At 39.6% G+C, this 26,651-nt stretch overlaps 1 protein-coding gene across 2 annotated transcripts; it reads right to left on the bottom strand.

The window, feature by feature from the left end:
- Positions 1-300: 300 nt before the first annotated feature.
- Positions 301-26,651, bottom strand: foxp3b (forkhead box P3b). 2 transcript variants are annotated; one of them, XM_041945892.1, is made up of 12 exons: positions 26,601-26,651; positions 13,280-13,428; positions 12,118-12,208; positions 11,595-11,772; positions 9,954-10,046; positions 8,385-8,472; positions 5,022-5,096; positions 4,723-4,876; positions 2,885-2,961; positions 2,212-2,313; positions 1,088-1,209; positions 301-580 (listed from the first exon to the last, which is right to left on the bottom strand). In XM_041945892.1, exons 2-12 carry the CDS (start codon positions 13,424-13,426, stop codon positions 523-525), a joined length of 1,185 nt encoding a protein of 394 aa, XP_041801826.1. In that variant the 5' UTR covers positions 13,427-13,428; positions 26,601-26,651; the 3' UTR covers positions 301-522. The 2 variants fall into 2 exon arrangements, with proteins under 2 accessions (XP_041801826.1, XP_041801827.1); XM_041945893.1 differs by having other exon boundaries at positions 4,723-4,828.

Below are 26,651 nucleotides of genomic sequence, written 5' to 3'. Positions count from 1 at the left end.
ACTGATACTTGACATTTTGGTATGATGCTTTCATGTGTCACTCAGTAAACCACATTCCTAACGCCACCAGTGCTGTGTTTCACTATCACTAATCATACAACACTGCATGGCAATGTAACAGTTGCCTTTGAAATTTTCACATGGGTTATTGTCGTGTTGGAAAGGGGAGTTGCTGACCAAGAATTTGTTGCTGCCAAGATCACAGCCGTAAACGTGTAGGAGGACGTTTTCTGTTCAGTGTATAGAGGAATGATGGGAGATGAGTTCATGAATTGGTAAAATCAGGCTGAAGACAAAACACCCATAAAAGTTGGCTTCATTTATTTTGCAACACTTATTTTGGAATTAGAAATCAATGGTAACAAGTCTGTTGTTAGATATGTGTACAAAACATCTTTCTGTAACAAATGATACAACCGTGACTAACAAGTCATATAAAAATAAAGCAAAATACAAGGAGGCATTTAATGATTCTTCACTTTGTGTAGCACGACATGTGGATGTTACTCCTGCTGCTGGTGTTCAGGGATCCTCTGGGGAGTAATGAGAGTAAGACTTGAGCCACTTCACAGGACAGTCCCTGAAAACATTCACAGTTAGTGTCATACATACATACACACACACACACAAACACATACAGACTGCACTGGCAAACTGTACTCACATTTTAGCATCTCTTTTTATTTATCAACTATGGCAGGCATGTCAAACTGATTCCATGAAGGGCCGTGTGGCTGCAGGTTTTTGTTCCAACCAAGGAGGAGCACACCAGGCCAACCAATCAACATCAAGGGATCATTAGTTATCAGCTGAAGAATGAGATCAGCTGATTAATTGATTCCAGCCTGGTGTGCTCCTCCTTGGTTGGAACGAAAACCTGCAGCCACACGGCCCTTCATGGAATCAGTTTCACATGCCTGAACTATGGGCAGACATTTGATGCTGAATTAGAATGTGCTGAATGCCTACTTCCTTTCCTACATTTTCACACAAATCTGCCCAGAAACAGCACCTGACTCCGCACTGAATCCTGGATAGAGAGTAGAGAGCAGGTTCCATGATTATTGTTCTTGTCTGATGTTTGTACCTGTGATATTTCTGCCCTTTCCTCCTCTGGTACTCTGTTTCATCCACTGTCCACACAGCCCCCTTTCCTCCCTCCACTCGCACAAAACACTTGTGTAGGCTGAGGTTGTGCCGCACTGCATTCTGGTTAGAACAGGAAAATCAAATACAGAAACAAGGAAAAATGTGTTCTGTCAGATGGAAGCTACATGTTTTTGTTTTGGGTATAAACACATTACTAAAAAAGACTGTAGCCCTGTGGTACTAGACTTAACAGTGCTGCATGCAGCAAAATAAAGACCACATTTCCCATAATTCTCAGAACATCCTTGGTGCTCATCTACTGAACATCAGTGATGTCAGTGAGGTGCCTGCACAGAGAGGATACTGGTTATTTATTACACCATTTATATAATTAGCGTTTTGTGAGTAACATAAAGGGACCACAGTTACCATTTCATTATGCAGCCCTGTGCTATAGAATATTAAATAAGTGAACCATGTATCATAGAGGTAACTGCTTACTGCCAGGTTCAAATGTTCAAATCACATGAGACATTTTGGAACTACTAGTTTCAACAACTAAATAGCAAAGCTGTGCTTAACTGACCCAAACTTAACCACACAACTAGGTCAACAAGTCATTCAACCCTCTTGAAGTGTCAAGAGTACAACAACCATCCATCCCATATGATGTGATGGCAGTGCTGCCCTAATCCTTCTGTTGTGACAGCTTGATAATTAACCTAAACTGCCATTTAGTTTCTTTTCATTCATTCAGTCTGTCATCATGTTTATGTAAGATGATTTCTGTTTTAGAAGGGAGAGTAGTTTGTTTCGCTCTAATCAATAAATAATGTATAAGGTATCAGAGATCAAAGGAATATCCAGATTTAACAGTTTCTGTAAATTGATTTAGCAACAACCTATCCATGTAGATGGATAGATAGATAGATAGATAGATAGATAGATAGATAGATAGATAGATAGATAGATAGATAGATAGATAGATAGATAGATAGATAGATAGATAGATAGATAGATAGTACATGATTCAGTAAGTAACATTTGCCATAATGCTCCAACAGAGTAATGCATATGATTTCATCAGGCACCAGAGTGAATGTCTAATCTGAGAGGTCAAACCTTCCAGGTTGCAGTGTTGTGTCTGAAGTAGAAGAACATGGTAGTAAACCAGTTGTAAATCTCATTCAGAGTGCGCTGTTTGTCTGGAGACTCCAGAATAGACTGCAGTCAGACACAGTGAGAAAAATACAGGGACATTGTTGTAAAAAAAAACAAACATCAAGTCATCCAATGTATCAACAAATGGGCCACTGTCGTCACAGGTAGTAGCAGACAAACCAGGCTACATTAAATTGAGCTATTTTTCACTGAGGCATCATTTGTCTAGTTTGTGCCTTAATGACTGATTCTGTTTCAGATGTAATCATCACTATAAACCTGGACATAGCCTCACATCATTGGTTTGCTGCAGTCCAAAACACACTTACACGCATGCACCTGTATTTGAACTCTAAGATTTAATTACACATGTGTTTAGATTAAGGAACTTTTTTTTACTTTTAGCAGCATTGACAAATGCTCAAAACAAAACAATCCTCTTGACTTTTAATCCAGGTCTGGATAATCTAATTTCAGCACTGTTTAGACAAACATGGCTAATCCAGTCTGTACCTGAAAATATTTAAAGATGTTGCAAAGTGTACTCTAGTGAGTAATTATCAAAACACATCAATCATAAAAACTTCAGGAATAACTGAACATTTTATAATTGCCTTTTTGGAATGAAACTCACCCATCTTATCAAGTAGGCGTAGGTGTACGGAGGCCTGATGTTGTTGTATTTGTAACATTCAATACTGGTGACCAAATCTGTCCAACAACAATGATGATATGTCGTTAATTCATGTCATCAATGCATTTGATAAGGATTGCGTGCTTATTCATCTGAGGTGTCGAGCTGCCTATCTGTAAATACCAAAGTGATTTGAGAAACGCTAGCGACAAATTCAACACGAGCACAAAACTTTTTTTTGAGAGCATGCAAGGACTGAATGGTGAAAGCCATCAAACTGTAATAATAAGAAACAAATATATACTATACAATGTTCAGGCATATCTTGAAACGCAAAATTTGTATAAAAATGACATTAAGGACAACCTATTCTAATTTAAATGAGATTACAGATTATTCTAAAATGGATCATATGAACAGGATAAATACTGTCTTACATACAAAAGTCCTTAATACCCAATAATATTAATCCAGTTAATGTCCTAGTTTAATTTTGTAATTTTGACTCTATAAAAAGGGCAAATTTTTATACAGGTTTGGAGAAAATTGTTGTTTTATGAATGTTAAGTGTGCCAATTCTCAATTATCTGAATAGAATAAAGTCATTTAATGGAGTTCTTACAAACACAGTGTCAAAAGTTAAACTTTTTTTTTCAGATTTTATTTAAAATATCATATTTCGTACTGTTCAGTCTTAAATTAAAGCCCATTTGACTATTCTTTTGCATGCTTAGGACTGTATCTCACCCTGTCCTGCTTTGCTGTCATTGTCTGGGGCTGTCAATGGAGATATCAACTGTCATTGACTGGTCACATCTATCCAATAGCACAGTGACGCCTTCATTGTGAGTCTAGCCTAAAACCAATTCAGCTCTGTCCAGGGGGTGGAGCTGGGCTCTGCGTGTAGCCGCAGAAAGGACAATGTTGTCAGCACTCCTTTCCATCACAGACAATGTCTCCCCCCCTCTACATGGTGTTCTGGTCAGTCAGAGGAGGACATTCAGCCAGAGACTCAGAGTAACCAAGTACTCCACAGAACGCCATGGGAGGTCCTTCCTTCCAGCAGCCATTCAACGCTATAACTCCTCCCTTTCTGCTGAAGTAGAACTCTTACCTCGTATTACTATCATCAGCATTATTTTTACTATATTGTGCATTTTTTATCTTTAAAATAAAAAAATATTTTTACTCATGGCACATACACATTTGCATTTGCACATGTTTACTATTACTAGTTGTATTATGGTTCTATCACCTTTATAGTAGTTTTTAACTTAGCAATTTTTTTATCTGTATCTTTTTTTCTTTACTTTTTTTAAGTAGTTCATCCTTCTCTCTAACTGTGTGTTGAGCAAGTTGTAGAGCAACAAAGCAACTTCTCCGCAGGGATCACTAAAGTTTTTAGTTTGAATCTGACGCAGTCATCTCGATGCTGTCTTTTTGAATAAGATTCTCTCTCAGTCTTAGTTCTTTCATGATGCTGTAATGCGTGCCCCTCCACCTCCCCATCACCGGCCAATCCTCACAGATCTTCATCACCTCTCATAATAAACAATTATGTGCACTTCATTCACTTGTCTCTCCTGATTGAAATAGTCTCATGTCCTCTATGATTTTGTTTTTCATTTATCTAAAATACTATAATAGTGAAAAATATGAAACACTATTAACTAGAATAGCCAGATGTGGCTGGGTCTGTTGAATCCTGTTAGCAGGTGCCCTCATACATTCCAGAGTGTGACAAATAAATAAATTAATAAAAATTGTGAGAGCAGATAACAATTTTGTTCCTGCTCTAGTACTTTGTCTTTAATAGAAAACCACAGAAACGTTGTTACCTGACAGTAGGTGGGCAGAACTGGCAGCTCTGTAGCCTTGCTGGGACAGCTCTTCCAGATGTGTAGTGCTCCACTGTTGCACTCCATCTCCATCTGTTACCAGAGGCTGGGGAAGGAACACAGGAAGGCTGTACGACCACTCAGAAGCTGCCTTCTACACACAATGATTAGAGGTGGACATGAACAGACACTTTTCTTTAATCCTTCAAACTACACTGAACGTATTCAGTACACATTTAAGTCAGGCAAATAATGCTGAAACAAACAGTGAGAGCCACGAATGATTACAACCAACATACCAAATCGCTGTATTTGTGTCCGGAGAGGTGCAGATGCAGTTGCATCGCAATGAGTTTCTGTTTTTCCAAGATGAGCTGAAAAAAGAGAATACCGCATGGTTAAATTTCAATTAAATTGAGCTTAAGTGATTTCATGATTCAATACCTGCAGAGAGTTTGTTAGTCATTAGTTAAAGTAAATAGCTTCTTTTTTGCATTTGCAAAATACCTTTTTAGAATTCAAAGACAATGCTTCCCAGATTTTCTTCGGTGTCAGACAGAATGTAAATGTTTTCGGTTATTTTTGGTTCAGATTGATCTCATTTTTGTTTGTTCAGTACAGAGCTGGAGTACGCTATGGTTAGCATAGCGTGGCATAAAGACAGGAAGCAGGGGAAAACAGCTATCCAGGCTCTGTCAAAAGTTTAAAAATACATCTACCAACACCTCTGCAAAAAAGCATTCCTTGATTGTGAAGTCACTGATGTCTGCATGTGGCATTTCTAATGTGTGCCATCATTATTGACCCTGACCTAAGTTTTGAACACCACATTAGAAACGCGACTACAGTTTCCTTCTCTAGTTTAAGGAATATAGACTGTTTCTCTCCCAGGCCAACAGGGAAAAGTTAACACACGCTTTTATCTCCATTACGACTGTAACGCTCTTGTCTGGTGTGTGTGAGAAGCTGTCGGTCAGTTACAGCTCGTACAGAACGCAGCAGCAGGTGTTCTGATGAAAACCAGACAGAGCCCACATTACTCCAGTATTAGAGTCTTGACATTAGTAACCTGCCTTCACAGAATTCATTTTTAAATTCTTTTACTGGCTTTTAAAGGATAACTATCGTTTTTTACAACCTGGACTTTATTTGTAGCATTAAACACGACCATTTACTCACCCAGACAACTTTGGTGGCATTTGGAGTCGTTTTGAAAAATTAGCCCCAGAGGAGCGGCGCGTATATCCGTATAATGCGAGTAATTGGGGCACCCGTGCGTAGCCTCTATAAACGCATAATCTGCGGCAAAACTCGTTCATATTCCAATATTTTGTTATGATATGCTGGCGCTATTCCCCTCTGAGCCCGTGGTGGCATGTTATCAACCTCCAGGGTCTCTAGACAACTACCTCTGACGTGGATGACGTCACTTTCGAGCACCGCGCGCTGCGAGCAGCCAGCCACAACACGGCTAACTCTGCGGCGGTCGGCTAGTTTAGCTGTAGTTCGCGACTGTTATTTTTCACAAAATGGATGAATATTTTTCCGACTCTGAGGTGGTGGACGATGACTTTGTTTACGATGAACGTCCTTATCGTTTTCAGCCAGAGTACACGGACGAGGAGCTCGTTGAAAGGAGGACGCGGAGGCAGAGAGAGGAACAGCTGGCCAAACAACAACAAACGGCTGCGCGTCCACGAGTAGACGGTAACTGGTGGTGTTCTTGTGGACAATGTTCATCGATGACAACAGAGGAGGATGTATCAATAAACGTCTGTATCACAACACTGGAGGATTTCCGCGCAATGATAAACCGGGCTGTGGTGGAGACGTTTTTTCGTGTCCCTAAAGTGAACTGGAAGACCCAGCCAAAGCCTGCAGGACCAAATGGGCAACTTTCGATTGAGTAAGTAGCTTACACACATATATAGATTGTTTATTTGCCTTGGTTTTGTTTGCCAGAAGTTTATCATTGCGCGGAAATCCTCCAGTGTTGTGACACAGACATTTATTGACACATTCAGACGCGTATCTCCTGGCCGCAAGTCCCACTCTGAGCAACAGAGGCATTCCTCCTCTGTTGTCATCGATGAACATTGTCCACAAGAACACCACCAGTTACCGTCTACTAGCCGTTTGTTGTTGTTTGGCCAGCTGTTCCTCTCTCTGCCTCCTCGTCCGTGTACTCTGGCTCAAAACGGTAAGGACGTTCATCCATTTTGTGAAAAATAACAGCCGCAAACTACAGCTAAACTAGCCGACCGCCGCAGAGTTAGCCGTGTTGTGGCTGGTTGCGCGTGGCTGGAGCGCGTGGCGCTCGAAAGTGACGTCATCCACGTCAGAAGTAGTTGTCTAGAGACACTGGATGTTGATAACATGCCACCACGGGCTCAGAGAGGAATAGCGCCAGCATGTCATAACACAATATTGGAATATGAACGAGTTTCGCCACAGATTATGCGTTTATAGAGGCTACGCACGGGTGCCCCAATTACTCGCATTATACCGCTCCTCTGGGGCTAATTTCTTCAAAACGACTCCAAATGCCACCAAAGTTGTCTGGGTGTCTAAATGGTCGTATTTAATGCTACAAATAAAGTCCAGGTTGTAAAAAACGAAAGTTATCCTTTAAATGACTGGATGGCTTTGCCCCGTCCTGTCTGTCCAACATGATGAAGGCGTATCAATGAGTCTGCTCGGTCTCTTAGATCCTCTGACTCAAACCTCTCAATTGTTCCTGAGGTCAGAACTAAAATGCACAGAGAAGCAGCCTTTGTTAATTATGCCTCAAAACTCTGGAACAGCCTCCCTGAAGGTCTTAGGGGTTCTAAATCTGACACATTCAAACAAAATCTTAAGACATCTTTATAACAACTTTCTCCTGAAGTATCTTTTCTATTACCTGATGGCTGTTTTATCTGGTCTTATCCTGATTTAATTCTGCTCTGTTTTATTTGTCAAACACATTATTATTATTTGCTTTCATGCTCGGCACTTTCTGTTATATTTCATGCATGAATTGTGCTATATAAATAAAATATATTATTATGATTATGATTATTATGGTTATTATGGTTATTATGATGATGATGATGATGATTATTATTATTATTATTATTATTATTATTATTATTACTAGTATTATTATTATTATTACTACTAATAATAATAATAATAATATTGTTGAGCTCGCGCAAATTATGCTGTTTTAAACTGTATGAATTGTACAAACATGTATAAACAAACAACTATTGCTACACATGTGGTAAACAGTAGAAATACAGTATTCATGTTCTACAGACATCTACCAGGAATGTTGCTTTTGACTGGCCAACACAGCTCATTGCCAGAGAACACTGAACTGCAGGTCAGCAGCAGCTGAGGCAGGTTCAACAGGTTTTTTGCCAGCTGACACTGTGTTTGCACCCCAACTACATCAGCAGGTTGGCCACATTAACATGAATGAGAGGGCAAGGCTAAAGTGAGCCTCAGCACTGCTTTATTTGATTGTTGATTATGATTTCTTACTTAAAAGGCAGATACACAGATGTTGAAGGCCATGATCGAGAGCAGGGGAGGTAGCTTACACCTTGTTAAACCATTTTTTCACGAGGGCTCTCATGGTGTAGATGTACTCTTTTCTAGGTTTCTTTAGTTCCCACCTGACTTTCCATGCACTGAACAATATCTTGCTGGACCTTCCACTGGGCAATGCTCCTCTCACCATGACTGTGTTCAGAATGCAGATGCCTAGAACACAAAAAAGGACAACGTTAATACTTTAGTGTTTTTAATGAAACACACTTGTTTGCCCAAATTCACCCCATCAACCCAAATTAAGATGAGAAGGACTTTCATTGTGTCTACTACAGAGACAGGTCCGGTGGTCTTTCTTTTCCACCATCGATTTGTGTGTTTCTTCACCTTAACCAGAACTCTAACTGGTTAACCCTGACTAGTCATCTGTGGGATACCTAACCATAACCTGATGTCAAATTAAGTCTTAACATGTTTCACGTCACTCCCATCTGGTCACAGATATACGACAAGTGGATCAAAAAAGGTATGTTTCAGTGCCATAGTGAGGTAACACAGATTATTTATCTATTTCTAATTTAATCTCTCTGTCTAATTGTTCTAATTTATGCTGCTCTCTCACAAAAGCTTACAGAACCTACATTAGTCAGCACAGTAATCACTAATCACAACATCTTCATTTCCAGAGCTACTGCCAAGAAAACCCTTCAGCATTAGAGAAACGATTATGCTACTGTGATAGGACGCTTATATGGACAAAACTTTTTCATCATTGTGCCTGTATTTATTCATGATAACAGCGAGACAACAGCACAAGAAGAACACAATATTACCAGTTATCACTTACATCCGGCATGCTGTAAATAAAACATCTAAAACACTATTACATGCCACAAACGTATACAGTTTCCATAATTGTATAGTTTTATACTATAAACTTTATAAAGAAAAACATTATTAGAAGTTAGAAAAACAATGCTTTTTTGACAGCAAACATTGTAAGAGACGAATGAACTGAGGAATACCAGGGAGTTTAGTGCTTAACTGAATTGGACAGGGTGTAATATAGCTCTGGGCCACTAAAGACTTTAAGGAACCTCAGCCAAAAGTTGAAGCAAGTCAAAGCTGACATCTAGTTACCATTCTTGTACAGTACATTCAAGAATCAGTTTGGTTTTTTTTCATGGTAGAGAACTTAGATTAGACTTAGAGATTACATTCAACATAAATTTGGCAACCCCACTAGAGCAACAAAACTTCTGAGATGCTTTATGTACTCACTGGGCCTTCACACTGACTGATTTTTAAAAAATCTACACCTTTTCCATTAAGCCAAGCCTACCACAGATTCTGGGAGCAGTGGAAAGCGCTGTTTCCGCTACGTTAAAATTTCCAAACTGCCTCCAAACAACACAACATCTAAAATGTTCTGATATCCTCACAGTGTCCTAAGTGCATGGTGCTGCCAGGATTGAGCACTGCACTTAATATTGTTGATTATCTAATATGGCTTGATAATATGGACAAGCACATATCCTAAAATTGAACATTGAACAGGCCAATAATAAAGGTTATCATTACATGACATTATTAAACCAGTTTTAAAGTGGTTCAACAGGTAACCTGTACCTCCTGAAGGTTGAAAATAACCATTTCAAGACGCCCCAGCAGGAGATATTCGGCAGTCTACTTACTTTAAAAAACTAGGAAAATCTTCAGACACAGCATCGCAGCCAGGCCAGCGGCAGAGGCCACTCACAAACAAAGCACTGGTCGCCTCAGGGATGCTGGAGAGAACAGAAAGGTCTCAGTGATACAACTTGCCAGTGATGTAAGTGAAAGTACTTTCAGACTTAAAGTGTGGTACAAGAGAAACCTTCTTGAGAAAGAGCTGGACAAAAGGCTGAAAGAAATTTGTGCAGTGACAAAAAGCTCCTTGTTGTAGTGGACGTTGGCTGTTAGCAAATACAAGCTTTGTATGGGCTGTATTGATGATTTTTTAAGCAGGTAGATCTACCTAAATCAAATTCACAAACTGAATGTTACACTTGTTATGCTTGTCCTCTTCTTGTCCTGTTTGCATTCTGTCTCCAACCAACAGTCAACGATTATCAGTTATGGTAACACTGTGTGCATCAAGTTCATTGTTGAGATCTGAACAACATACGTAACAATGCTAATATTAGATCAGTTGGGGCAAGTCAGTCGATCAGACAGGTGGGAAACAAACCTCCATAAAATGATTACCCAAACTCTCGGTTGTAAATATCCTTCACAGTTACATCGCTTCCAGCTTCAGCTTTGACCTACTGTGCTTAGTTGTCTGCACCCAGGTTTCCTGTGCAATGACGGCTTATTGGTGACATTTCAGCTCTCTTGTGCAGTTTTATCTGCAAATAAAATGGCCTAGATAATCTGGAAGAAATGTTTACTTACTTTGTATCATCATCATGTATCTACATCTGACTACCTATGTTTTCCCACACTGGAACAACTTTTAGTTATGTCTTCACATCTCTAGAACTCTGTAATTACTTTGGTGAGTAGAGTGTTACCATAACTGACGACAACAAAACATAATCACACCACAGAGGTAGCAGATCAAAAAATGGTAATATGTGTCATTTTTGTGATAATCATCTGTAATTATTTTGGGAGTCATTAATGAACAATGGAAGAACCCATATGGGTAGTTTTGTGACAAGTGACCTATGTCAGAGACAATGTAGCTTTAGGGACAGGGTGAGGACCATGTATATGGGAGGGACTCTCTGTTGAGAGCTTCCTGGCACCTTATATGTGTTTCGAGGTCTTGGAATAGCTTTGCATTGCCAGGAGGAGCAGGAGAATATATATATCATATAACACAACATGACTCATCTATCGTTGCATCCATTCATCTTCACTTGGGGCAGTGACATTACACCATTTTCCAGGAGAGTACAGTTGCTGGCACTTGCCAAAGACCCATCTCAACCTTTAGGTCACCAAACCCCAAACTCTTTGCATCTCTGCTGCACCTCGAGAGTCTGCCCATGAAAATCACAAACTGAATCTGTTACAAGGTGCAACTGTGGTTAGGCCCAACACCCACAGAGAAAGCGTTTGACCTTTAGATGAGGTCGCAGTCATAGATCTCACTCTGGTTATCCAAGGACTGAATGGCCCATTCACATGCTCCAGCAGCAGTCCCTACCAGACACTGTTCCACAGCCACAAAAGAATCTGCTTTCATTTAACCTAGCCAAATAAGGGAACCTGTTTTTCATCGCAGCATATATTAAACTGACCCATTAGCATATTTTTCCCATTCAGGGCAAATGTGAGAAAGTCACCTATTATGATGCCTGGCCTCAGTGGAGCCCTGCTTTGGACCATCTCTTCTCGATGGGAAGAAGTAGTGATGGCTTTGCCTGGGAGAGGAGCCCATGTGTGGTGATGAGGACTGGGAAAGGTGGCCTGCATCCACCTCTTCCTTGCAAATGGAGACAGCTGTAATATTTTCTTGATGTGCTAGGGGAAGAAAGCATTCATGTAGGCCTTTGATCAGTTGTAAACACATGCAAAATATGCTGCCACTGCCGATACTCTCCTGCAAAGACAGGTAGAGAATGGTCTCAAAAACTGTTTTCAGTTAATTATTTCGGTTAAGAGAACAGGAAGAACATCAGACACCAATGCAAGTATGGCTGTGTGTCTGAAGCCCGGTTGTATATTTTACATCATTAACGTTAATGTTTGCGCACACTGGAAAAAATACAGAATGAAGCATGCGTAAAAATGCCAACACACATAAACTGATTGTCATGCACAATGATGACGTTGCTGACTTGCAGCTGAGGACACTGAAGTGCATACCGTGTAGTCTTCGGGAAGCTGCTAGAGAAACTTGACGCAGCACTGACGGTCTCTGCTGCTTCTCCCTAATGCCCTCCATACTGCTCCAACACTGAGAGGAGAAAACATCAACGTTAACAAAGGCATGTGGATAATATCGGTGTCACTCGGCATCATGCAAGAACATTTTTGGATTTTATCCTTAACTTCTCTTACTTTTTTCTGTGAAGTTTGTTTGTACCAGTGTTCCAAATTGATTCACCAAATTCTTAAATTTTGCAAATTCTGCTTGATGAATATGACCTGTTCATGAGGAGGTTCGCATTTGTGAGATTTCATCATTACCATAATCAATGCCCCTAAAATTGCCATATTAGGCTGCTCATAGTTTCATTCACAAACTTTTTCCTAAATGTTACTGAAGAATAAGAAGAAATACTGCTGTGGAAATCAGAGGACAACAACATCATAGATTTAGTAGGATAGTGGTGTCAGAGGAACCGAAACAATAAAAAAAAACATTAACTGTAAGGTCATTAGGGCACTGGGACAGACATAAAGAGGCAACATTCTCTTAGATGTTAAATAAGTCAAGCAAAGTGGTCTATGAGAGGTGTTCATGTGACATGCACAGAGATATCAGGCTGTCGGTAATGACACTGGACAGAGACCTGCATAAAGACCCTGAACAGCCAGCTGATGGAGTGAGAGAACGTCCCTAACCACCACAGTGACTTGCCATGTCAAAATATGCTCACAAAATCATGAAATCTAAAAGAACCCTTTCTCCTTAGTCAACACAGTATAAATTTTGCATTGCATTTGTTTTGGTTCTGGTCAGTTTTTAATGAATTTCTGTACAATAGTTAAACTAGATTAACTCAGATGAAGGTCAAACAAGGGTGTTTTCCCCCTTAGAGAGACTGACAGGCTATCTGTGCATGACTTGTACGACAAGTCTGAACCATTTGTGAATTTCCATACTTTTGAGAAAAGAGTTTGCAATTATGAACAGCAGGAAAACTACATAGAAAAAAAAAATTCAAAACTGTGTTTGAACATCTTTGTTCTTGAACTATGAAATGGAACTTGAATTTTGGTTTGCTTGTGGTTTGCTCAATAACTTTGTTTAAGTTTGTTCCAGTCAGTTCCAGCTGCTTCTGTGTTGTCATTTGTTGCATACCTGACTTCCTGAGGCAGGTGGTGACACCATGTCCCTGGCCTGAGCAGGAGGAGGAGTAGGAGGGCATGGCTCTTTGATCTTTGTGTCACAATTTGGTTGAGCTTTGTACAGTCCACCCCTCACACTCTCATCAGAAGTCTCCGGCATCTCTGCAGTTACAGAAGAGATGTTGTTATTTCACTATAGAGACTTTAATGTTGTGTCCCAAAATGTTCTCTTAATTTATTTTTCTGGAAGAAGAAAAACACTCAAATTCCAAACATGTGCACTGCTTAAAGGGTCAGAATTAGGCAAGCAAACAGTCAAACTGGTCAACAGAAAATTTCAAGCACAAGGGTTGTTGTTATTATTGGCTTGTATCTCCTCCTTTAAGCCTTTATAAAGGGAGCCTTGTTAGAAAGTGGTATCCTGCAGTTTGCAGGCAGCTGCTGATCTAGTAGTTAATATTTAGAGAGCTAGTGTTTTAGAAGTTTAATTTTGCATTTTTACAGCTAAAATAAATGAATGAGAAAAATGGTTTGAATTTTTTTACCATACGCCTGATAGTTAGACAAAACAGCTATGAAGAAGCAGCTACAATAAGAAAGAACATGAAAGCATCCTCACAGTAAGAATCCCTGAATTCATCAGGTCGGGAAGAGAATACTCTACCACTGTAGATGGTATTCTGTAATGTTCAGTTTCTACTCCTAATACTACGTGTTTTGTAGTTTCATAATTGATGTGAATATTTTATTGATTGGTGTGTCTTTTGCTTTTACGGTAGGCCATCTGACCATGTGACTCAGACTGATTCTGACTGACAGCTGTTTCTTATTCAGTCGAGTGCTCCAATTGATCTGTACTTCAGTCGTGAAAAGAAGAGTACATTTACTTAAGTATTATACATAAGTACAACTTAGAGGTGTTTGTACTGTATTTGAGTTTCCATTTAATGCACATTATATCTCTATGTATTCTGCTACGTTACCTGGTGCACCTCTGCATTTATCTGACATAAACTATTACTAGTTGTTTTGCAGATTACTATTTTACATACATAAGTTCAGAGCCATGCAGGTGTCGTGGGGAAAAATGGTTGCGTAATGTGCTTTAATTCAAAAATTGTGCTCTCAAATAATAAATTGCGTGGATGAATTACTAATTCGTGCTCTTGCATAACTTTTATTTATTGCTCTCAATGTACTGATTTGTGCTCTCGAACTACTAATTTGTATAAAATAAACAAAATAACACAGCATGAAACATATTGTTGACATTTTTAGGCGATGTCAAAGTTGCAGTTTTGATTAACAGGAAATCTGAAGTATATCCATGTATCTCTTTCCAAAATTAAATTAAAACTGCATCCATCAAAGTCGCTTGTTTTGGTCTGACAGGCTAAATCTGCTGTTAACACTCTTTGTCGAGTTAGTGTTGCAGTAGGAGCTGAAGTTGTGTCCTCAGCAGTCAGCTAGGTAGGAGAATCCAGCAGCCTGTTAGCAGCAGGCCAGCAGCTGTGTTTTGGCACTGACATGTCAACAAATGCTGAATTCATTCCTACACATAAATGTTGTTAGAAAATCACGTTCATTATGTTTTTCCCTCAACATTCTGTCTTTTTCTACAGTTGTGATTTGACATTGGGTGTAATCTTACTTTACCGCTCTTATAAACACATAGCTCTAGCTTTCTCAGCATCAAGAATAAATCAGAATGCAATATCAGAGTTGTGCAGTTATCTGAAAATAATGCATTCTCTTCAGCCAATCAGCATCCAGCATTCACTGCAGCCATGTACACAGTCTTTAGCGGTTCAAAACATTTCCTGTACCAGACTTTGTACTTGGTGTTCTTCACAGGTGCATTGACACAAACCCACACACACACACACACACACACACACACACAAACCCACACACACACACACACACACACACACACACACACACACACACACACACAAACCCACACACACACACACACACACACACACACACACACACACACACACCCACACACACACACACACACACACACACACACACACACACACACACACACACAGAATGATCACCACAACAGTCTACAGAATGAGTGGGAGATGAAGCTGCTCTACTTTTGTTCAGCATGGTGATATGTCACTTGAAACCTCTGGGACTTGTGTTTGTCAGAGATGCCTGGATGGTATCTTTCCTGGAGTTGTGTTTCATTATTTGATAGTCAGTTTTATCAGTTGCACAAGGAAAATTCTCCAACAATGTCAGATACTCCATACTCTGAGTATCAGGCATCCTCACACATTTCAGTTCATGTCCGTTACATTGTATTCCAATGGTGAGTATTCACGGTGGAAAAGAAATATCAAAACATTTATAGAAACTTCTCAAACAACCTCTCAATTATCCATCAACATGCTCAGTTTGTTCCAGACACTCATTGCACTCAAGTTCCAATGGAGGGAGTTTCTTCAGCTGCATTTTGCTGAAAGAATGACTGTTTGGAACAAGCTATTTTGACACAGATGGAAGAGGTATACACATCCTTTATTTTAGTAAAAGTAACATTACCACATTGTAAAATGTCCATTACAACTAAAGGACCTGCATTCAAAAATTCACCATGATGATATTGAATAAAATCTAACTATAAATATTTATTAGTGTCATAGGCAAGTTAAGTTACTGTCCACCACTGTCTTTTCATTCTCAAAAGAGTAAATATGTCACTGTTAAGGTAGCCAGTTGAGTTTTTGAGAACTAGCATACCTGTGGAGAAATGATTTTATGAGTAAGTTGCCATTTTATTTGTATCTAATGCATGTGTGCAACGCCGCACATGTGCATGGCTGCGGCAAAGCAGCATATTCCTGCTGGTAGCTTCTCACTAATCCAATGATGACAGTCAGCAAAAAGAACATGTCAAAAAACATGTCAATGCAATTAATGTGCAATGTATTCAACAGTTTATGGTTTTAGCAGGAGTTAGGTGTGTAAGATTAGCTGGGTACAGTTTTCTTGGGACTTATCCTCACAATGAGACTGCTGTGTTTGGTACCATCATGACTGACCAATACCTCTGCTCACAAGTCCTCCAAACTAAACAACAAAATGCATCATTTGTTAATCATGTTCAGAACAACAAATGTAAGCTTTTCTGATCTAATGCCTATACCTGTACAACGGTTACAAATTCCTGTCAAAAAATACATTTGTTTTATGCGCTATGGTTACGGTTTGGTCAGGTTTGGGCAGCACTGTTGAATAAGAGGGCTGTGACACTCTTGGCTGCGAACAAGCCTGCGCTGCCAAACTGTCAAAAGAGACAGGCAGCAGAAGCGAGTATATAAGCAGCAATCGTTGGTCAAAATGAATGCACTGATTAGTACGTGTTGTTAACCGCACTTACATTCAGTACAGCAGTTTTTCTGGGGAGGGGCGGAGAGACATCATTAATCAGTTAAGTACAATTCAGGTACTTCTGCTTTATTGGAGGATTTCCATTTAAGATAAGATCACCAGGGTGAAACTCACAAGCTACCCAGCAGTATAGATGATAAAAAATACCTCCAACTTTACCAGCTGCAACATTACAGTCATGTACAGTATGTATTCATACATCAGTAATTCTAATAATACATTATTGTGAAATGGGCCATTCTGCATAATGAGTACTTTTACTCTTTGCACTGTAAGTATCTTTTGATGCTAATGCTTTTGTACTTCAGTCAGATTTTGAATGCAGGACTTTTACTTGTAACAGAGTATTTCCACACTGTGGTGTTGGTACTTTGACTTCACTAAAAGATCTGAGTACTTCTTCCACCACTGACTCACAGCATGTATGCAGTAATATTTTCTCGTCTTCTGTGGTCAGAATGAGTCACATCCTAATATTAAGACGTTGACGTCAACATGCACAACAAGTGAATATCAGTGAGTGTCAGCAGCTGCTCAGGTTGAGACGAGAAAGTTTGGCCAATAAGTGCAAAATCAACAAGGCAGCCAGCTGCATTCAACAAAACATTTTATTCTCTGATATATCCAGGGAGAGGGCAGAAACTCATTCAACCTCCTACAGGGAGGGAAAGATGGCAGAAAGACATACAAGAGTTCAAAATAGCCATTACATCCTTCCACCACGACAGCAGGAAGTAAAGGAGACGTGGACAGCTGACTGTGACGCTCAGTAAACTTCAGTGGACGATCACTCCAAACATCTCCAGACACACACACAACAATCACAGAGTCAGCTGATCCATACAATGACAGCAACACCAGCAGTAACGCTACAGGCGCTTGAATGATTTGATGACAGCAGTCCACTGCCAGAAGCAGACCACGTCACAGACCAGAGGAGACCGGGTCCTGAGTCGAGTCCGGCCTGTCGCTGCTGGAGAGAACTGGGAGAGGTAAAGAAAGATGAAACGGTGTTCAGGTTAATCCAAACATTTTCATGAGGTTGACATACAGAAGAGAGAGTTCACACCTGCAGTCAGTATTTAGACATCGGGATGATCTCTGTTATTCAGTCTCTGTACTCCTGTACAGAATCTCAAATGAAATAATAACTGTGGACGTAAACCTAAATCAAACGGTCACATTTAGTACTTGGTTGCAGATTCTCTGAATTTGATGATCAAATAATAAAAACATAAAAGTCTGCATTTTAAACTCCTGTCTGCTCGCCCAACACCTAAACTTCTGCTTCCTCTGATTACGAGGGTTCAGACGCTGATGTTCCTCTCCATCAGGAATCAGGGGTTAGTCCCTGACAACATTTCAGCAGTTCCCTCTACTCGTGCAGCACCGTGCGGACGCTCTGCTGATAAATGACCTCCCTGACAACCAAAGTAACAACCAGAAACAATCCTGCTGCATGTTGTGGAGGTTTGCTGTAATTTAGGAGGCAGGTCAGCTTGGTGCTTTGAGTGACCACACTCTGATTATGTTGTTTCTGACAGTTACATACCGTGTTGCTTTTTGGATCTTTGTAGATAACTGGCCTGTGAGGTCAGTCGGTCTCTCATGGTTTCACATGTCAGAAAACATATGAAGTAATTATCTGTGTGCAGTTATACTTTCTTCCTGCTGTGATCTTATCGCTGATCCACCGCCTAATGTTCACAAACCATGAATGAACCGAGACGCAACCTTGCTAGATACAAGCTAGCCGTGTTAGCTGGTTCAGCTAGCTACCATTCACTGTCATCAGGTGTACTGATACAGTCACAACTTTAACAGCAAATCTAATAAAGAGAAACTTTGTATGCCAAATGACAATAACTGCCATTAACTGGAGGTCAGCGGAGAACAACTGGCATCTGGTTTTGGTAGCTAGTCCAATGTAAAATTGAGCCATTTCTCTCTTTTCTTTTTATTTTGTATCTTTTTATTGTCTATTTGTTCTTTTTTTTTTCTACGTCTCCTTTTTATTCTTGCTGTTGCAACAAGTGAACCTCCCTGGAGTGGGATCAATAAAGTCTTATTTTATCTTATATTAGTGAAGTGTTGCTCCTGCTAGCTAACTGCAGTTAGAATCTAACTAACTGTTATCATATGATAAACACAAACTAAAGCTGCCAAATAAAATACCACCATTAGCTAGATTCATGAGAGGTCAGCTAAAGCCTTCAAATGTCAGAAGAATGCAGGTATTTCATCAACTTACCAGCGAGCATGCTCAGGAAACACTGAAGATGAAGGGTTTGATGGCTGGAACTATTCAGGGTTTGGAACTCACACATCAGTCGCTCTACGACACATGTAACCTCCGCATTCGCCCATTCAGACTGAAGTCTATGGAACTATTGCAACCCTGTTATTCAGTGGTGCTGGTTTCGGAACAACAAATACTTGGTTTGGTGTAGGGAAAGATAATGGTTTGGGTTAAAATACAGCAAGTAATTAGCTTCATCATATTTGTGACGATCTTGCAAAAACCAGATGTCAATAGGCAAAAACACCAAATCTGTGTGGAATGATAGGAGACTGTAACCTTCCTCAAATGAATACAAGAAACAGAAATGCCATATTTTCATTGTGTTTAAAGAGTTTTCACTGTTTGTGGCTTGACTGGCACTCATTTAATGGTATCACATCATCTCCTTGCATCCTTTTCTTCGACCATGGTTTAATGGCACACCACGGGAGAATTAGTGCCACCAAGGAACCAACTTCTAATAACCACATAACAGTAGTGAATGGATACACAAATTATTTGGCATTTTCTTTTGTCAGTGTGCTTAAAAGTCAAATTAAAATCTGTGCTACGTTTAGATGGAACTCTGGCTTCTGTCAGTAAGAAACAGGAAAGAGAAAGCTGTCTCCCATGTTAAAGTCCAGTGTTTTGTTCACTCACCCATCAAACCTACCTCCTCCATGCCTTCCAATGCCCATAACACAACACAGAAAAATGTTAGAAAAAGATTTAGTGTGTCCCAATACATAGTATGTCAATAGCAGCTCAAAAATGTCAGGATGTCCTGCATCCAGTCGTATTTTGCAGTATGTGAGCCATCACGTTTTTCTGGTTATGCTAACCCACAATCTTCTGTGCTGTGAAGAAACATTACACTGACCGAGCAGCTGAGAGCAGATTTCGTACAAAGTCTTGGCACCCATTCCCAATCGCATACCTTTTCTGTGACTGTGACAAAGGTACGAGCAAACTTGCACAATGTTATGCCAAAATTGCTTGCCCCAGTTTTATCCACGCCACTTTTTAGGGGCAGCTGTAGTATGTACTGAGAGTAAAAAGAAAAAGTATGTGATTTGGAACACAACCCTTGTGTCTCCATGCCACATCTGGTACATCATTACTTGACTTCCCCCTTTACTAGTGTCAGAATTAAAACGACCACTGGAGGGCGCACTCCTTTGAATGTCAACAAATTTCATTTTGGGGCAGAGGTGCTGCACAGAAGTGCTGGGTGAATGAATTAAGTGTTGTTGATAAAAAAAATAGATCCAGCATGTAATTTTTCCTAAAGTGACCAGTTGTTGTTTTTACATTTCTCTTATTGCACAGTTGAATCAGTTAGAACGTGTTCATCAGTGAGCTTTAGACATGTTGGCAAGTGTATTTCTGAACTCTGGATAAAGCCAGGCTAGCTGTTTCCCCCTGCTTTCAGTCTTTATGATAAACCAGGCTAATCTCATCCTTACGCTAGCTCTGTGCTTAAGACACATACAGTATGTGAGATCCATCAGAACATCTCACTCTCTGACAGAAAGAGAAGAGGCATATTTCCTAAAATGTTGAACTGTTCTTTTAAGTAAAGGATCTGAATTCTTCTTCACCATTGACTGTTACATGGACATCTAATTGGGAAACCTTAGCACTGAGTGTAGCAATGAATGAAATATATATATTATTTTTTAAGGGGTTGCTGCAGTCTTACCTTCATTCTGCGTTTTTGGTAGTTGATCAGTTAGCTAACTATTTTTGTCTAAATTAGTAATTCTCGATTTCTAGTGAGAAAGACAGTCCTAGTGTGCAACCAGCCACTGGATACCTTCAAATTTCCAAGACATGAACTGCTCACATGTCTTTGGCTTCATCTTGTCCATATTTTAATGCAGCCATGATGGTTTATCATGTTAAGACACATGGCAGGTAAGCCCTCAGACCCTCATATGTCAGAGTGGGACCCTTTCTTGCAGCTTCCTCACTGTCACAACAGAGATTGTGCGCTCTCACAGAAACAGGAATTCAGTAGGAAATGAGAACACTCAACATGTTTCTCACTGTCATCTCTCTTTCTGGCTTCCTTCTCGACTCTATCTACTCTAGAAGAAGCCCATCAAAGTCTGTGTCTGTTTTTTCAAAGTGAGGATAGCTTTAGTCATGCCAGTACGCACTCCAGGTGATTTTTGTGATGGTTGATATTTGGTTTTCTTTGAGTCAACATGTGCCGTATCTGTCTGTGTAAATGGGTTTGACGAAGTGTTTCCTGTGTAGATATTGTAATCAGCCACATTACAGTGTGGAGAGTTGCAGAAGCCTCATACTGTTACTACGATCAATGTGTAGGTTTATTACTCACTTACTCCCATATCTCAAATCACACATCCCAATCACACTAACTCTTTGAAACTGTTCGGTAATTTTAGGTCAAACATCTGAAAACAAGAGTCTCACATTTATTTTATGTCAGCTCACCAAAGAAAATGATTAGTAATTCCATTGAAACGGTAACAAAAAACGAAATACTGAATCTTTTTTCTTTTAAGTGTTACCTTTTGATTTTGTTTGTTAAAGAAGATGAAGCATGAAGACTTACATCAGAGTCTACGAGGCACGGCTGCAGGCTGGTAAAAAGTGTGGAGGCAAATGTGTGCAAGTACCAAAGCTGAATGTGGCTTCTTTGAAGTTGTGCTGAACACAAATGTGCACATGAAGATTTAACACTAATTCTAATTGTACTTCAGAATATTACACTGAATTAACATGAAATGTTTTAGACCTAAATTGAATTGCATTTTGATTAATTTATTAAAATGACATATATCAGTTTTTGAAATTCAACAAAACTTAATGATCTTAACTATCAGAGTAATGAACTCCTTGCTTTGGGACAACAGGTTTCTGTATGGTTTCATCATTCTTCGCAGCCCTCAGACCAAGAGGCATCACCGTAGATAAAAAGATTTAAGATAGCAAGAGGAAAAGGAAGTGAGCCTACACAGAATGTTACCGTCATGACACCTTTCTCTAAGAGATCATGAGATAGAGCTGATTTCTCATGACAGTATTAGATCATTCTTTGGGACAGTCATACCTTTAGAGAGACATGACTATCTGAACATCGCCATTGGTGATCTGCAGAAAATGAGATAATTGTGTTGTAATCTTTAGTTAATGGAGCTAAAAATCAATCTCTGACAACCAGTTTCTCATCAGCTTCTGTAGTGTTTGCATGTCCAACTTTGTGCTGACTGGACTATATCTTCAAACCTCAGTAGATTCTCCTCTGCTGTTTATATAAACTTCATCTGTGATGTTCAGAGCATCTTAACTCAAGGTCCACCAGCCTTTTCCTGAGCTTTCAACTACATCTCACCACCTTCGCAGAAACAGAGACCAGAGATTACAGAGCCTAGTACACTGACCATGAGATATGTTTTATGAAGAAGTATTTTTGTATGTTTTTCATATGAAATATGACATAACAACCCCAAACAAACAAACAAACTAAATTGGACAGAGCATGAAAACGGTGGACTGTATGCTCTGCTGTGCTGCTGTTAACCCCCTTAAAGCAAATTTGTGATTTGTGATATTGAGCTATATAAATAAAACTGGCTGACTTTGACTCTGACTTTGACAAGTGAAAGATCTGCTGAACATTAAAGACGTCAGTCAACTTCAAATGAAGTGCTTCAAAAAGCATGTGAATCTCCCCACACACACACTCCCACCCGCACACACACACACAAACACACCTTTCTAGCGGAATCGGGGGCTGCATAAACAGGTGTTCAGACCGAAAGACAGTCACGCATTAAAACAGCGCAAAAGAAGAGGCTGCGTTGGTGAGGACGAGTTGATTTGGGTGCAGTGAGACGTAAAATTCTCCACTGATTTTCTCTTACAGGCCTTAAGTTAGTCTGAACACAGCCTAACTTTCCAACAATCACACCCACCTCACAGTGACTGGCCTGCGTGGAGGTGTGAAAGCAGGGGAGATGAACTTCTTTCACAAGCCCTCCGACTGCTTGTCACTTTTCATGCGATCAACAGGCAGTGTGAACATCTTCTGCGCTGCCCTCACTGTGACAATAAGCTTGTCGACCAGGCGTTTAAGAGTGGCCATTCCAAACGACAATAAACATTTTTACTTTGAGGCTTAGTGACACAGCACGCCAGCCTGGAGGCATATTTATGATCACACCTAGTAGGTCTCAACCTAACTCCTAACATTTCTTGACACTCAGATTGCATACTGCTCTGTTGTGGAGAAATGGATACTACTACACAGCTCATTTCTGCAACTAATGCAACCAATAACTCTTTCATCAATGTCTTAAAAACATTGATCTACTCTTGGTGTCTGTAGTAATATCCTTTTATGTTGTACATTTTTATGTTTTATGTGTATGTCACTGAATTAGCTACAGCTGATGCTCCTGTCTGGTTGTTTTATTCATAAACAGTTTTTCTGAGAATATTTATTTACATAAAGATATAAGATATTAAATTACATTCACTTGATAGAATATTTATATTGCCACTATTTGTTCATAAACCAAAGTATTGGACAAAGTAAATGTTGACCTGATGATGGCACTAGATGAAAAGTCAGAGGACCATTAAACTTATTATTATTCCTCCTGAGAAGAACATGAATGTGTGAACCACATTTCATCACAATCCATCCAATAGTTGTTTCAGTGTGGACCAAAGTGGTGGACCAGCACACTGACGATGCCATCACTGGAGAGTCATGCAGCTACTGTGGCTGAGAATCTTGTTGTTTTTTTTTTATTGCTACAGATAACTGTGACATCACTTCTCTGATTTCCACCTCTTATATGTACATCAGTCATGTTGTATGTGTTAAATGGTTTAGAGTGAACGGCAATGAGGCGTAATTGCAGTCTAGTGGCTGCAAACGGTACTGAGACACATCTGAGTCTTAAAACCTTAGTGAAAGCCTCTGTGGTGTGTGAGGCTCCTATCAGATATTAGATAGTATTCCATTTCTGACCTCAAAATTTTAATGGAAGTAAATGTACACTCTTACAGTGCTCATATTGCTTTGCTAGTTTATCTTCCCTTTTACTCTTGTTGGCATAGAACTTGTGATTTCACATAAGAGGAGTGAATAATACTGAACTGGTGATGTAACACAATGAGAAAGGAAAGCAGAAAGTCACTTTTGCAATTGTCATTTAGGAAATGCTTTAATTGTTCTGTTTCACCGATGTACTGCAGCTGGGTGAATGTCTCACAAAGGCAAAGGTGCAGCCCCATTTCCTGATTTCTGCAGAGAAGATGGCTGCAGCGTTTAGAGAAGCTTCCTGAGGTGTTACACAACATGCACAGGAGTACCCGCTCCCATGTCTGGTCGTTATTCCACTGAACACCTTGAACTGTCATTATCTTTCCAACAAGCTCAACAATAGCACATCTCATACAGGCTAAGAGCTGCCACTAGAAATTTGTTATTTATATGACTGATGTCCCGGACCAACACAGTCTCACAGAAGTTTGTTCAATAGTGAAGAAATTCAATCTGTAGGATTCGTATACATGAGCACAAATGTTCCCCTTTTTTTTGGGGGGGGGGGGGTACTCTATCTTTCATGCCTGCACCACATTGACTGTTGTTCTTCCTGCTTTCAAGTTAGCAATAATAAATACGAAATGTCCAGTTGGACTTTCAAAATAAAGCTTGCTGAGAAAAAAATTCAGGTCACGATCTCACTTTGTGTGCTCCGTTATCTCCTTTGTTTAAATGAAGTGACTTTGTGCCATGGCTAACGTGGCCAAAAAACTGCTGGTGCTAACCTTACTAACAGGACACATAAATGTACAGTCACTCCTCCACTGTGATTTAGGAACAGAGGCGTCGAATGTGCCGCGGACATCACTGCTACATAATCCAGTTTGCACCCAACCTGACCATCTCCCTGTGTGGACTTTCTCACTCTGGATATAATGTTCCTCTTTTTTAGTGTGAAAGTTGTGCTGAGTGTCATGAAACCGGTACATGACTCTAATCGATAAACTCTTTTGACTATTTCACAAACATCAAGATCAAAGCTTCTCTGCTCTGGATTGTTGTGAATATGATACTAAACGATGATGGGGACATATGAGTCACCATTACAAATGGAATTTGGGTGTGTTTGTGTGCTCTTTCACTGTGGAAAGTGTGCTTAATCTGACATTTTCCCTTAGCCAGATGCTACCTGAAAACTGACTGAGTGGTCAGTTGGCAAAATGAAACTCGCAAAAACATTCAGTGTCGGAGAATGCGGTGTACATGTAAAACAGAAAGGAAAAGAAAAACAAAACCTTTCCCAAGACATGACATCAACCAGCAACACTACTGTGGGCAATGAATCGTGAGGCATCTACAGGGTCCAAGGGGACACTATGTTAAAGGCGAAAGAAAGTAAGTTGTCAAAGCATTTTTTTAGATGTAAATGTACAACTATGATATGGTAAAATACTCAAGATTTCACCTTTGTTTTTAGTATGTAGGTGAAGGCTTATATTTGACAGGAAAAGAAGAATCATCATCAAGTCCATATTTTTGGTAAATATTTTGTGTGTTTTTGTTTTTCTTGTTTCATTTCAGATATTTTTATAGATTTTCTTGCAACTCCGGACCTCCAGAGGCTCCAGGTTCAGAACCGCTCTCATATTCATTATCAGCATCATTCATTATGTCTTTCAAATCTGAGACATAAGAGACAAAACAGATTCATATTTGATGGTGCTGGTCTGCTGTATACTCCAACAGTCAGATGTGATGTTGTTAATGTATTTAAATATATTAAATATAAACATATTTTGCATATATGTGTGTGTGTGATATATTAGTTCATCTTCATAGAATTCACTTTCACTTTTGCTGATAAGTATATTTTGAATTAAACAGAATAAATCCATGTTTTTGGTGAGTGCTCTCATATAATCCTTTTACCTCACTGCATTTGCTCCAATGTGACGGACAACAAACAATCAGCCATAAACCTTTCTGAATGATTAATGTTTGTCTGGAAGATTCTCAAACGTTACTTTGCAGAAGGATAAAAGGAGTGTGCAACTTCAATTTCACTGTACAGAGCGCCGATCGAATTTATGATCTCACTTTAGAAGAGCTTTATGTGATCATTTTGGGGAAAGGTGTGGAAAGAAAAAGATTTTCAAAATCCCTGCTCCTGAAATTCAATCAAAACCTTCACAAAAAAACATCTGCTGCAATGTTTATGACACGATTTAGCAAAAGCCCTCCAACACCACTAGATAATGCACAAGATAGCGGTTTAAGAGCATAATTTTGAATGTTATCAAGAAGAGATTTTGGTTCCTTCAGCCAAACAAGGCCTGTTGTGTTTCTGACGCTAAACGCTTTTGTGCAAGACACCACTTTTTGTGGATTTCATTAATATATTTGTTGATTTGAAATATTTGGACATGTGTCGACTGCGCACAGACCACATTCACAAGGTCTGCACTCACTGACAGTTCTTGCTCTCCCAGAACACATACTGTAATCCTGCACATATTCTGTTTTCTATGTTAATTTCCCTTGTATCGCTCTCGCTGTAAGGATCTGAGTAAAATGATTTGAAGTTTTAGTGTAAAACACTAAGATTTGTCTTACCGTATGACCTCCGTGCAGAACCTCCTACTTGCCTTCGTCTTCCTTTTCTCG

This window comes from Chelmon rostratus, chromosome 10 (assembly GCF_017976325.1).
Source record: "Chelmon rostratus isolate fCheRos1 chromosome 10, fCheRos1.pri, whole genome shotgun sequence".
Classification (NCBI taxonomy): domain Eukaryota; kingdom Metazoa; phylum Chordata; class Actinopteri; order Chaetodontiformes; family Chaetodontidae; genus Chelmon; species Chelmon rostratus.
Note: the sequence above shows the minus strand (reverse complement) of the source record. Positions and strands in the feature narration are given on the sequence as shown.

Bases quoted from the DNA above. Each gene is read 5' to 3' on its own strand.
- foxp3b (XM_041945892.1), bottom strand. From the start codon at position 13,426: ATGCCGGAGACTTCTGATGAGAGTGTGAGGGGTGGACTGTACAAAGCT. The intron at 12,209-13,279 runs GTATGCAACAAA...TTCTCCTCTCAG, and splicing joins CACCTGCCTCAGGAAGTCAG to TGTTGGAGCAGTATGGAGGG. The intron at 4,877-5,021 runs GTATGTTGGTTG...CATTGTGTGTAG, and splicing joins GACACAAATACAGCGATTTG to AAGGCAGCTTCTGAGTGGTC.